The sequence below is a fragment of the Carya illinoinensis genome, chromosome 16, assembly GCF_018687715.1.
Source record: "Carya illinoinensis cultivar Pawnee chromosome 16, C.illinoinensisPawnee_v1, whole genome shotgun sequence".
Classification (NCBI taxonomy): Eukaryota; Viridiplantae; Streptophyta; class Magnoliopsida; order Fagales; family Juglandaceae; genus Carya; species Carya illinoinensis.
The window spans coordinates 24,514,086-24,528,544 of record NC_056767.1 but is presented as its reverse complement, the minus strand read 5'-3'; the positions used below and the strand labels follow the sequence as shown (position 1 = coordinate 24,528,544).

The 14,459-nt window shown below is 41.1% G+C and overlaps 2 protein-coding genes across 2 annotated transcripts; both read right to left on the bottom strand.

Annotated features, from left to right (window-relative positions):
• Nucleotides 1-2,378: 2,378 nt before the first annotated feature.
• Nucleotides 2,379-3,149, bottom strand: LOC122298940. Its single transcript, XM_043108784.1, has one exon. It carries the CDS (start codon nt 3,147-3,149, stop codon nt 2,379-2,381), a length of 771 nt encoding a protein of 256 aa, XP_042964718.1.
• A 5,539-nt stretch (nt 3,150-8,688) lies between these two features.
• LOC122298939 (uncharacterized mitochondrial protein AtMg00810-like) lies at nt 8,689-9,066 on the bottom strand. Its single transcript, XM_043108783.1, has one exon. It carries the CDS (start codon nt 9,064-9,066, stop codon nt 8,689-8,691), a length of 378 nt encoding a protein of 125 aa, XP_042964717.1.
• Between the last annotated feature and the right edge of the window lie 5,393 nt (nt 9,067-14,459).

The following is a 14,459-nucleotide window of genomic DNA, read 5'->3' as shown; positions in this document are numbered from 1 at the left end:
AGAATTTCATTGAGGGCTTTCCAGATAAATTGCTTCACCTTACCTGGGCTTGTTAGTTTCCATATTTTCCCCCACCACCTATCATTTTGTTCTCCATTCGATGTCTCTCCTGTTTTCTGTTTCTTTCTCTCCAGGTCTATATAGTATGCACTCTTAACTGAAAATGTCCCCTTATCTGATAGTCCCCAAATTACTTTATCATCCATCCCTCTTATGCTTATTGGTATACTGCAAATACATTGAGCTTCTTCATGTTTGAAAATGGTTTGTACTAGCCCTTTCTTCCATGACTTGCTTTTTACTTCAATTAGCTCATCGACAGTTGCATCAGGGTCCAAAATCTTGATAGGAGTTTGAATCTGAAAGGTAGAGGGTATAGGCACCCACTTGTCTTTCCATATTCTTATACTTTTTCCATTTCCTACCCTCCAAACGCTTCCAGCCCTTATCAGATCCATCACTGATATCAAACTCCTCCAAATTTGAGAAGGACAATAGCCTACTTGTGCCTCCATCAAGTTGCATGACTTGAAGTACTTTTCTTTGAAAATTTGAGCCATCAAAGAGGAGTGTTCCTGTAAAATCCTCCACCCTTGCTTGGCAAGAAGAGCTCTATTGAAGCAATTGAGATCCCGAAATCCCATGCCCCCCTGCCTTTTGCTGCTCCAAGTTTGCTCCAACTCCTCCAATGGATACCCCTGCCTTCCTTTTTGTGGTTCCACCAGAACTTTGCAAACATGGTTTCCATTTCTCTGAGGAGTCTTTTTGGCAGTTTAAACACGCTCATTGTGAATATAGGTATGGCTTGTAGAACACTCTTGATCATGACTTCCTTCCCTGCAAAAGATAGGAAGGAGGTCTTCCAACTATTAATCCTTCTCCATAACTTTTCTTTTAGGCCTCTGAAAGTGTATACTTGGATTTTCCTACCGTAGTGGGCAAACCCAAGTATTTTTTGTAGCTATCACAAATAACTCCTCCAGCTTGTTGGGAAATGCTCTCTTTCACTGCTGTATTAGTATTTGAGCTAAAAAGGATGGATGTTTTCTGTCTGTTCAGGGTCTGTCCCGATGCTTCTTCATAAATTTTTAACAAATGAACAATGATGGACCATTCCTCTATCTTTGACCTGCAAAACATAACACAGTCATCAGCAAACAGAAGGTGGCTAATTCTTCTCCCTCCCCTCGTGACAGCTACACCCTTTATGAGACCTCTTGCTTCAGCTTGATGCAGTAGGGTACTCAGGCCTTCTGCACACAGGAGGAAAAGGTAAGGGGATAGAGGATCCCCTTGCCTTAATCCTCTTGTTGGCCTAATAATGTCTCCCGGTACCCCATTCACCACTACTGAGTAGGTGACAGAATTCACACATGTCATGATTAGCTCCCTCCACTTGTCACTGAAGCCTAGTTTAGTGAGCATTGATTGCAGAAATTCCCATTCCACTCTATCATATGCCTTAGACATATCTAGCTTAATTGCCATGCTGCCTTCTCTTCCCTTTTGCCTAGTTTGCATAGTGTGAAGAAGCTCATACGCCACCATGATGTTGTCTATGATTAACCTAACAGGTAAGAAAGCACTTTGGTTCCAGGATATGACCTCTTGCAGCACTGATTTCAGCCTGTTAGCCAGGACCTTCGAGATTAGTTTATACCACACATTACAAAGGCTGATTGGCCTGTAATCATTAACTGACTTGGGGGAGTTTGTCTTAGGGATAAAGGCTATGAGAGTGTGATTCAATCCTACTGGCATCTCACCAGTTCTGAGAAAATCAAGGACTGCCTTGACCACATCAGAGCCAACTATGTCCCAGTGGTCTTGGAAAAAGCCAGCACTGAATCCATCTGGCCCTGGTGACTTAAATGGTGACATTTGTTTGAGAGCAATAACTACCTCGTCAGAAGAGAATTCCTTGTTCAATAGTTCAAGCTTGCCCCTTGAGATCCTGTGTTCTACACCATTTAGGCAGTGTTGGATAGACCTTTCAGTAGGATTAGAGGAATGATAGACCTTATTGAAATGAAGTCTGAACCCCGATGCCAACTCCTCCTTTGAACTTAACACTCTTCCTTCTCCATCTACAATCTTTTTTATAGAGTTCTTTTTTCTCCTTTGGTTAACACAGGCATGATAGAATTTGGTATTCCTATCACCATGTGTTAACCAATGGACTTTGGCCCTTTGTTTCCATCTTACATCTTCCTGGTCCAGTAAAAAGCCAACCTCCTTTTGCAGTCTTTTGAGGGCACCCATGTTATCTGCTCTCTCTTCCTCTTGCAACTGTTTAATTTCTTCTGTGTTCTATTTTATGGCTGCCAATCTGTTTCTTCTCATGTCCTTGCTCCAAGACTGAAGCCTTTTACTACATCTCATCCTTCCTCCTTATTCCAGTTCATCTCATACTTGAAATGATGATAAAAGGGTGTCCTCTCCCCCCTTCCTCTTGACCATTCCAGCAGGATAGGCCTCTGATCTGAGCATAAAGCCATCATGGTGCTGACTTTAGCATCTGGAAAAGCCTCCAACCATCTTCTATTGGCCAATCCCCTATCTAATCTCTCTTTGGTGAAGGTTTCATTCTCGTGTCTGTTACACCACGTGTATTTGTTCCCCTCCCATCCTAGATCAAACAGTTTGCAATTTTCAACCACCTCTCTAAATAACCCCATCTGATTCTCTGATCTGACCCTTCCTCCCACCTTCTCATCATGTGATAGAATCTCATTGAAATCACCTATTATCCCCCACCCCATATCACTAGGATTAAATGACTGTAACAGCTGCCATGCTTCCCTCCTTTTGTTTGTTTTAGGATGACCATAAAAACAGGTAAGAACCCAGTTTACATTGCTTTCATCATTCTTCATTAACACATTAATATGTCGTTGAGAATAGTTAATCAATTCTAGCTGAACATCTTGCTTCCACATGAGCATCAACCCACCACTCCTTCCTACTGCATCTACTGCCACGCAACGCTCAAACCTGGCCTTCCTTGCTACCTTGGTAGCTCTTGCTTGGGACAACTTGGTTTCCATCAAGAAAACCAAGTCAGGATCTTTCTCCTTTGTTTGGAAACAAAGGCTATGAACTGTTCGGGGGTTCCCAAGCCCCCGGCAGTTCCAACTGAGGATTTTCATGGCCTTCGGTGGGGCTGGTCACCAGCCTCCACCGCTTTAGATGTGACATTCCCATCACTTTTGTAACAAGCATTCTTACCTCGTCTTTTCCTTGCTGGTGCAACTTGGTCCTCTTCATTAAACTCTGTTGTTCTCTTGGTCCCCGGTCGCATACCTCCCTCCATAGGAGTTGGTCCCTGTCCTCTAGCATGGCGTTTCCACCTACGACTCCCTTGGTTAGGAGTCGCTCCTCCTTCTGTTTGATCCGTTGCTAATAACTGACTTTTGAACATAGTCATTTCCCTCGCCTACCTTTCCCCATCATCCTGTTTCCTCTCTTTAGTCTGTTTGTTGGGCTCGTTGTAGCTTTAGGCTTTTCCAAAGCCACTTTTGCCAAGCCCGTTGCCGTTAGGCCTATCAATGTATCAGTTGTTTCCCGCCCTACACGATCCTCGTCCCCATGCATGTTTCCTCCGTAGTATAGACTCATGCCTACGCTCTGCATTGCCCCATACTGTGTCCCATCAGTCTCATCCTCTGTAGCAGTCTTCCCTCCATCTCCCGCCAAAATCTTTTGCCTCTTGTCCACTGTTACCTTTCCTCCTCCGAGGCCATGGTTCTCACTGCCACCGGACCTCACTCTATTTTGGTTCAGAGCTAAATCTTTAACTTGTCTCCTATTCGCAGTGCTTCCCATAGAACCTTCTGCTTCGCTACCTCCAGCTTCCTTTACAGGATCCAGTTGTCCTTCCTCACGGCCATTTGAGTTACCATTTGAGGGAATAAAAACTGGCCGTCGTTTATAACTATCCTTTGCCCTTAGCCACGACCCAAACTGAGAAATGGAAACCAGGTTTCCTTCTTTTGCATTCAGAGACCCGTTTTCGCCATGTAGAATCCACCCGCAGTTGAAGCATATCTTTGGAAGTTTCTCGTACTTAAAGCTTAGCCATAACTCTTTCCCGTTTACCATTATAGTTTTGCCTCTAGCTATGGCCTTCTGTAATTTTATTTCGACTCTCACCCTCAAGCATTTGCCCCATCCTATCCCATCCTCATCAACATCGACATCCATCACCTCTCCTACCAATGCTCCGATACGGTGTCCCCATTCTTCTGTCATAAAGCCTAAAGGGAGATTGTGAACTTGTAACCAGAATGTTTCTTTATCGGCATGCATTTTCCCAGGTTGTAAGTCTCCATCATAAGGCAGAATCATAAATAACATACTTGCAAATAGCCAGGGTTTACCATCAAGGATCCTCTGTCTATCAGCGTGGTTGGCGAAAGTAATAACAAATACATTTTTTTCCACCTCCTGAAACACAGCTCGCTTGCTGATTCTCCAAATCTTCCCCATTGCATTAGCTATAATTTCCTTGCCAATGACTCGATCTGAACATATCTTCCCGATAAGGCTTCTATCACCCTTGCGCTGTATCTCCTCTTCTCCTCCTTGAGGAAGCTCAATGATCTCTTCCTCTTCCTCCGTAAGCCTCAGATTATTCCACCTATCTTCAATTTCATCCATCACCCTTCACTTGAGACTCTCCTTACTGAGGACTGGAACTCTTTTTAGAGAGAGACTTTTAGTTCTTTCATTTATTGAACTTTTCTTGTTTAAAGGCTTATTTTTATTTTTTTGAAATTTTTTGGCGCACAATCAAGCCCTCTATTTTCATTTTAAGTCATTGATTTATAAAGATGTTAGTAATATTTCCTAATTACCAAAAACATACTCATTGGTATAAGTTTTTTTTTTTTTCTTGAGTATACTTTATGATTATGTTTTTAAATATATATGATGATGTTATAATTTCCTTTCTCAAAATACTATTATGTTTGAGTTCACTAGATGATAACGAAACTTTCTCTCATGTTAATCTGTTTTGCATTTCTAGTGTTGGTATTGAGATATGAAGGTGTCCAAATTCTCATCTTATTTCCACATAATAATTATCTCACATACTCTCGTACTAAGGGTACATTTGCCTTTCGTCACTATCAATTTAATACACAATATGAAAACTATGACTAGCTAAATCTACTTTTCGAGTATTCATAAAAAGTTTTTGTGTCACCCTTTAAGAGGCAGGAGTCCTTTTTTTCTTTCCTTCCCAAATGCATGGGTTGTTTGTAGAGCTTTATTGACAATAATGATTATAATTATTTCTAGGAATCTAAAATAAGTTTTGTAAATGTAAATTGAAAAAGACTTCTCTAGACCAATAATTTATAAATGCCTTACTAAAAATGATTGATTTAGGCCCTAGGGCTACAACCTACAACCCAAAGATGAGGGGTTACCCCTGCCCGCCCCTCGCCCACATATGAGTAAGGGGTAGTTTGAGCCCCTGGGCAAAGGCCCCCATCTAGATGCCTGGAGGCGGATTGGCCCTTATAGTCGTCTGCCCCCCACGGCCCACCCACGGAGAAAATCCAAAAGTCCCATGAAAAATAACCACATGTTCACAACCAACCCACACACACGCACACAAAGAAGTCTAAATAGAGAGACTAAGAGAGGAAAGAGAGAGAGACGCGAGCGGGAGGGGGACTGGATTTTAAAGCAAACCCTATAATAAAACAAGGTCCTTTTTTTTTAAAAGAAAATCTGTTTATATATATAGATATATAGTAAAACACACTATACTAGTATGTGTTAATTATTATAATATAATATATTTATACAATAATATAAACAGGCTAATAGTTTAGCCTATTTATACTGACTCATAGACCCATCACTTCTCTATATCTTTCTTCTCCTGTCGTGTTGTTGTCCCTCTACACACAAGAAGTTCCTAGAACTGCCATTGCTCCTCGCAATTGGCCACCACTACTCCAAGCATCTCCCCTCTTGGTAATTTTCAAAATCTTAAGCAGTTTATGGTGATTTTATGAATTTGCAGTGCGTTGTCGCACTGTCGTCCCTACTCCAGTCAACCCACACTTACGGTAGTCTCCCCAGTACCCTGAGATTATTTCTTGTGGATAAGTTTTTTGTCATATGGGCTTGCTAATGATAAGGAGAATAGGAAGCCTAAAAAAAGCTCAATTTTGACTAAGCTCCAATAAATCAGAGTTAGAGTTAGAACAGAACCAATGTAAGTCAAAGTCAAAGTTAAAATTCATATTCAAACTCTAACAAAGTCGAATCAGAGTTTGATATAGGGGATACTGACTCCGATTGATCGATGCTCACCCCTGATGTGGCACCTTCGACCCCCACATGTGATTTGGTAGGAGTTGTGACACCAAGGTGATGGCCACTTGGGTCACACACCCCATTGCAGAGTGCAAGTGTGTGTAAACATACAATATGTGTATATGTTAAATATATGCAGTGGAAAAATTTAAAGGCAGTTCAAGCTAAGTACCAAAAAGTTAAAGTCTACGACCCAATCTAATACTCCTCACAAAAATATTACAGTTATCCAATTGATAAAGTAAACTAAAGGTAAAACTCTCAAATCACCATTATAAATATTCCAAGTCTTCACTACTCGGGTGGGGTCGGTTCTTCGAAGCACAAACCCTTCTTCGGCATCGAAATATACGGTTCCATGAAATGAAAACTTAGGTGGAAACACCATATGAGATTTTGCAACCTCAACAAGAAAAACATTGTCCACAACCAAACATTTCCAACACGAGGCATACAACAACAAGAACAACAATAGTGAAAAAAGACCAAAATACCCTTTCTTTATAATTTACACAAGACGACATCCGTTAAACCACTCACGCCAAAAATCCCCCACGAAAAATATTCATTGGTTACGGTATGCACTATGGTCTCCCCTAGGGACCATCCGCATACTCTGGCTCCATTCATCACACCACGGGTAAAGACCGTGCGTGTGACTTCGTAAAGAGCAATGCTTAGCTCTGCACCGAACTCATACGTGACCAGGCATCCTCGAACCCCCGCTAGTAAATGGGCCACAAAGTCAGCATAAGAGCATTACCGTCTCATTCGAGCTCGTTGTCACCCAGCAACAACCCAGGGGCATCATTCAATTTTATTCGCTCCCGAGTGACCAGAGAAGTTTCACCGAGATAATGCCCCATCTCAGCTTAGGGTCGTGATACGCATGCACCCTCAAAAGAATTTCTCAACACTTTTACACCAAGACACAATTTCCACACATTTCACAGCACAGTCAGAGAGTAGAGCATTTATCAATAATATGCACAATGCAGACATAGAGCAAGGCACATTTATAAAGATAAATAATAACAATTAGAAATGCATATGTGTGAATAGAAAAATATTGGATGGCATGGCAATCTACAAACAATCATACAGTTCACAAACAAATATCATCGTTGCCACAAAACCAACCAATACATAGTTCTCTAACTTGGTTCCCAACACTTCATTCGGCCCTCGGCCCAAAATTCGACACCAACTACAATAGAATTTCCCAACACTTCACTGGTCTCTCGGCCCACAATTCCAACACAACTAGATTGGACAAGACAAATTATAACGGTGTTAGAAATCCAAGGCGGTCCAGAAATTCACTTACAATGCTAAAAGGAATTTCTCTAGATAATCATACGCATTGCCCGAGGGATCTCGCAAGTGCGTAGATGCATCACTTGCATTCCAAGCTACGACAACTTGACTCAACATCACAAAGTTGCCATGCACACTAACTGAACAGCCATGCAAGGCTCTATCTACATATGATAGACCCCAACATTGCCATTAGAATGCATGACCAATCCGCTACCAGACTATAGCTGGGTGCTCAGCTTATGAACGATGGCGTATGTTAAATGAACGCAGAAAAATGGAATAAACTTCTCTGTTCTTGTTGAGGCCCTTAGGCTGTATATTTATATAAGAAAATAATACGGTTGTTTACAAATAACTTGAGAGAAAAACTTGTAACTAATTTCTCTACTGTACAATCTAGAATAATTGTGAATCTGTTGTATGGCTGCAGAGGATGGAATATTCGGTTGTTATGTAATTGCAGTAGTGCCAGTGATGTCCTTATCTTGTTTGATGAAATTGCTAGCTGAGTCATTCAGCTTAATATGCCCCCTCAAGTCAAGGGGGGTATCAACCACATGAAGACTCATCTTGAAATGAAGTCGATCAACAACAATAGGCTTTGTGAGGAGATCTGCTTTCTGATCTTATGAGTTGTAGAAGGAGACTTGCAAGGATTTTGCTGCAACTCTATCCCTTACAAAGTGGAAATCTATATCCATGTGCTTTGTTTTGGAATGATAAATAGGGTTGACTGACAAGTACGTAGCCCCAATGTTATCACACCACAAAATAGGAGTTGTGGGAAGAGAAACACCAAGTTCACGTAGCACAGTTTGAAGGCAAATGACTTCTGCTGTAGAGGATGCCAGTGATTTATATTCAACTTCTATTGAGGATCGAGTGACGGTGCTTTGCTTCTTGGAGCTCCATGATATTAAGTGATTCCCTAAGTATACACAATCTGCATTAGTATACACTTTCAATCATTAGGACAGCTTCCCCAATCCGCATCAGAGTATACTTGAAGCTTGAAGATGTTCTGAGATTTAATCAGTAGGCCATGGTTGATAGTTGCCTTGAGATAGCATAGTATACGCTTGACTGCAGTCCAATAAGAGTGGACAAGCATTGGAGCCCCCCGACAATACTTCGATAAAGAGTGGGATCTTCAAAATTAGGTGAGTCAAATTTAGAGAGCTTGAGATTGACTGCCATGGGAGACATGATTGGCTTTGCATAGAGCATCTTGCTTTTGGTGAGAAGTTGCTTAATGTACTTCCGATGGGAAATAATTAAACCAATGCTAGTATGATCAACTTCAATGCCAAGAAAAAGAGAAAGAGCACCTATGTCTTTGACTGGAAAGGCTCGTCCCAAGGCTGCTACGAGATGATCAATGGCAAATTGATGTGAAGAAGTGATGACCATGTCATCTACATACACTAGAAAATAGATTTGCACATCAGAGTGAGTTAAAATAAATAGAGAGGGGTTAGCCTTTGAAGAAGTAAAGCCAAAATCAAGTAACTAGGAGCTAAGTTGAGCAAACTATGCTCTTAGAGCTTGCTTTAATCCATAGATGACTTTGTGTAATTTGCATATGAAATTTGTACGTGTTGGATCAACAAATCCTTGGGGCTACTGCATATAGACCTCATCTATTAGGGAACCATGCAAAAAGGCATTCTGGATGTCAAGTTGTCTTAGAGGCCAAGATCTTGTGACATCAATAGAAATTACAAGACGAACTGTTGAAGCTTGACCACTGGGCTGAAAGTCTCATAGTAGTCCAAGCCATAGAGCTGATGATAGCCTTTTGCTACCAGTCGTGCATTTCTTCTCTCAAAGGAACCATCAACCTTGGTCTTGGTCTGAAACACCCAGCAGCAGCCAAGAATATTGGCAGTGGGAGTTGGAGGAACTAAGCTCCATGTTTGATTTTGTTGTAGGGCCATGAACTCTTGTTGCATCGCAGCATGCCATCTTGGAAACTTTAAAGCTACAGAAAAACTTGAATGATCATCAAGAACATTTATGCAGGTAGTAAAACAATAGTGAGAGGGATATGAAACAGTGCCATCCTTAAAAACTCGTGGTCTGGAAGAATTTGTGTGAGAATGAGTTATGATAAGTGAGTAAGGTGGAACAAGAAGGGAGGGAGGTTGAGGTGGTTCGATTGAGGGAGGTGGTGGAGATACGCTGGAAGGTATGATCAGGAGAATGAGTGTTTTGAGACACAAGGGAAGGACTAAGTCGAGAGGTTGAAGATGAAGTCATAGAGTTTTGGGTTGTCACTGTTGGGTTGGGTCTTGGGCCTAGAATAGACGGATTGAATAATGGTAGAGAAATTTTTTGTGGGATGGAAGGTGAAAGAATTGAATTGGACCATGTTTTTGAGAATGGAAATAAGGCTTCACTGAAAAGAACATCCCTTGAAATGTATAGCCTATTCTTTTGTAGATCTAAACACTTATAACCTTTACGAGATGAACTATAGCCTAAGAAGAGACATGAAATAGAGCAAAAATTGAGTTTATTATGGAGATAGGGCCTGAGATTGGGCCAACTTTCACAACCAAAAACCTTTAGAAATTTGTAATCTCAGTGTGATAACCTAAAAAATGTGGAGATTTGTTTTTGGTAATCGATGAAGGAAGAAGATTAATAAGAAAGACATCTATTTCAAATGTATCAGCCCAATAAGAACAAGGTAATGATGATTGGGCTAAGAGTGCAAGCCCGGTTTCAATGATATGTCTATGTTTACACTCAATGAGTCCATTTTGTTGATGTGTTTGCAGGCAAGAGAAATGGTGAGTAATACCAAACTCGTGGCAAAGTGGAGTGAGGGGTTTAAATTCCCCACCACCATCCGTTTGAAGAACTAAAATTTTGGTATTAAATTACCGTTCAAGATATGGTAGGAAAGTGGTAAAAATATGTGCAACATCAAATTTTAATTTTAGAGGAAAAAACCAAGTATAACATGTGGATTGATCCACAAATAAGAGATAATTTAAAACCAAGTATGGAAATATGGGGTTCTGGGCCCCAAACATCAACACATAACAAATGAAGGGGCTTAGTATAAACAGCTCGATTAGAACTAAATGGTAACTAATGAGCTTTTGCAATAGGACATTCAGTACAAAAGAAAACTAAGTCATTCGAAATTGTGGGTAAACAGTATTGATGTAATGTGCGAGAAACTAGGCCCAAAGAGGGATGGCCAAGCTGTCTATGCCATTGGGCTTTATTGGTCCATTCACCAAGATGAGAGGAGGGGCTTGAAGGTACTGGAGCAGAGTTGGGAAAGACATAAAGTCCATTAAGAGTTGGTCTGGTGAGGAGTACAATTGTTGTCTTGTTGTCCTTCACAGAAAAGTGAGACGAGTGAAATTCAAAATAACAAGAATTGTCGATGCAAGAGCGAAGAGCTAAAATCAAGTTTTTGGTTATAGCAAGAACATGTAGAAGATTTTTAAGACGAAATGAAGTATTGTTTAAAGAAAAATAAGAGTCAACACAGTTTTGAATTGGGATGCCTGTACCGTCTCCAACCCGTATTGAGTCACTACCAATATATGATTCTGATGAAATATTCAAATTACTAAGATCATTGGTGATATGGTGTGTGGCGCTAAAGTCAAGATACCAAGCAGCATCAAACATTGAACTCAAAGCAGTGTAGCGAGCTGAAAAGGACGACAGAGCTTTGAGTTGATAGGCATGATCAAAACGGTATCTACACTGCAGAGCAATATGGCTAGATTTATTGTAGACTTGATATGTGGGGCGTTGATTTTTGTACGCAGACTGTGGTGAGGAAGATTGGGAGAATGAGCGTCCCCTGCGATTGTTACCAGAGTAATGACCTCGTCCATGTCCTTGGCGGCCACCACGATAATTCCCATGACTTTGTTGATTTCGTTGACCAGAGGAGCTGAAATTCATAGAGGGCTTAAGAGAGGAGATAGGACTCCTTGTTTGGTGAGAAATATGAGTTTCATGAATAAGCAATAGTTGAAATAATTCATGAGATGTAAGGGGGTCAACCCGAGTAGTTATTGAAGTAGTAAATGCTTCATAGGAAGTACCTAATCCATTAAGAAGGTAGGTGATGACTTCTTTGTCTGGACGAGTATTCCCAATGGCAGCAAGAGAGTCAACAAGTGAATGTGCCTTCCCAAAGTAGTCTCAGATTAATTGTTCACCTTTGGCGAGATTGGTGAGTTGTAAACGAATCTGGAACTCCTGAGCTTGAGAGTGTGAAGCAAACATGGAGGCCAGGGATGTCCAGAGAGAAGCAACAGTTGTAAAGGAGAGAACATGACCTAGGATTGAGTCAGAAAGAGAGGAGAAGAGCACACTGAGAACTAGCTGATCTGTGCATTGCCAAGATAGAAAGTCAGGGTTGGGTTTGGGTGGGTTATTAGAAGATGCAGGGTGAAACTGAGGGGGAGAAGGCAAAGAACCATCAACGTGGGAAAATAAATCTTGGGCACGAAGATATCCAGATATTTAAACCTTCCAGAAAAGATAATTGTCATTGGTTAACTTGTTGGTAACGATGTGAGAGAAGAATGAGAGGGTTAAAGGAGAAGAAGAAGATGCCATGGATGCAAAGGGACTTTTAGTCGTTTGGCTCTGATGCCATGTTAAATGAATGCAAAAAAATGAAATAAACTTCTCTGTTCTTAATGAGGACCTTAGGCTGTATATTTATACAAGAAAAGAATATGGTTGTTTACAAATAAGTTGAGAGAAAAACGTGTAACTAATTTCTCTATTGTACAATCTAGAATAATTGTGAATCTGTTGTATGGCTGCAGAGGATGGAATATTCAATTGTTATGTAACCACAGTAGTGCCAATTATGTCCTCTTCTTGTTTGATGAAATTGCTAGCTGAGTCATTCCACTTAATAGCGTAGGCAACGGATGCACACGGCTAGATAGGGTGTGGCGGCCTCCCCTGGCCATAGTGGCGGAACTGGGCTGGTGGGAGGTTGATGACGACGTGGCTGGGACTCTACGTAGGGAGAGAGAAATGGACGGTGAGAGAAAGATAGAGAGAAGAATAAAGGTTGGTGGGAGAGTCTTACCAAGTAGATAAGGGAGATGCGGCGTAGTCAGGAACGACGGAAGGGTACGAGGTCTAAGGTGCCATGAGCTCGAAAGAGAATTGGCAGTGGCGCAACATGGAGGCTCAAAGTGGGGAGAAGGAAGGTGGTGGCCATTGACACGAAGAGAGAGAGAGAGAGAGAGAGAGAGAGAGAGAGGGGTACACACCATTTTCGGCATCAGACTGGCACGTTGAGATTACATTAGGGACGCGACTGAGGCTAGCTGGGACAGCGAGCTTGAGGGGCGCACGGCTCAGTGGTCACAGGAAGAAGAAAATAGAGGAGAAGGGCAAGGGGGTTGAGATGAAGGGGATGGTTTGCAAAGGAGAAAATAGAAAAAAAAAATCATAGGAGAAAAGGGAAAATGGGGGCTACGGCACACAGAGGAAGGGCAAGAAAGAGATGAAAAAGTTAGGTTTTATTCATTAGGCTCCAAAACGGGTAGTTTCGCATGAGGGAAGGGCTGGGTTTTCACCTGCTATGGCTCTACCAACACACGGGATGGCCCAAACTCATATACTTTCACTCCCAACTAATTTAAGTCCAACAATAAACAGCACAAAAGGCCCACTAATAAACACACAAAGTTGGGCCTTAACACTTGGCTATGATACATCAGCTCCCTCTTGACCATGTGGCATTAGTTTTTTGAAAAATCTGACAAGAAATTCATTAGCTAAGCTAGAATAAATTGTTTGAGTCAAAGCATAATGGGATGACAGAACCAGGTTTGAAGACATTAGAGCTTTCAACATGGCTTTTCTAGCAAAACAAGGGTCTCTGATTATGCATGAAATTCTCTACTGAAAGCTAGGTATTTCTCAAAAGTACATTTATTTGTGTCAAAACTTTGAAGAAATCCATCGTACGCATGGAGAGGGATAAGGAAAGTGGAAAGGACTGCAACAAGGGTGTTGGTGGTGTTAATGGATATTGCCATCATAGCAAGGCACTAAGTTGTACTGCATATCAAAGTGAAGAAGAAACAGTGGATAGTTAATTAATTGTGAAACAAAGTGGTGGAATGTTTATGAAGTAAGGGCCATCTTTACATCCCATGTGCATGAAGGTTCTTATAATTGTTTTAAGCTTAGGAAAGTAAGAGGCAATGTTAATTTGGGCACCTAATGTTGGGAAAAAGATAAGAGAAAAGTTTTAAAAAAAATTACAGGAATCAATCATGCAAGATACAATATTTACGAAGTTTGGCAACATGCCTATGTCCACAGAGATATAAAAGTTTTTATTTAGAGAAAAAGTAGGAATACACTGTGGAACAATACAATAACTCTCTCTCTCTCTCTCTCTCTCTCTCTCTCTCTCTCTCTCTCTCTCTCTCTCTCTCTCTCTCTCTCTCTCTCTCTCTCTCTCTCTCTCTCTCTCTCTCTCTCTCTCTATATATATATATATATATATATATTTATATGTATGTTGGCAAAAACCCTACTTTAATTATTGGGTTATTCGCTCGAGCGAGTATCAAGTGAACTCTTTGCCTAATGTTCACTCAAGCCAAGTGTCCAGTAAACTCTCTATCTGACGTTCACTTAAGCAATCTATCAAGTGAACGTCAAGTGAACTTTCTGTTTGCCTTCACTCAAGTCATGAACTAGGCTCCACAAACTCAACAATTTTTGCACTTGGAGACTGGTACAACCACATGTATCAACTATCAACCACCTGTCTCCAGAACAGA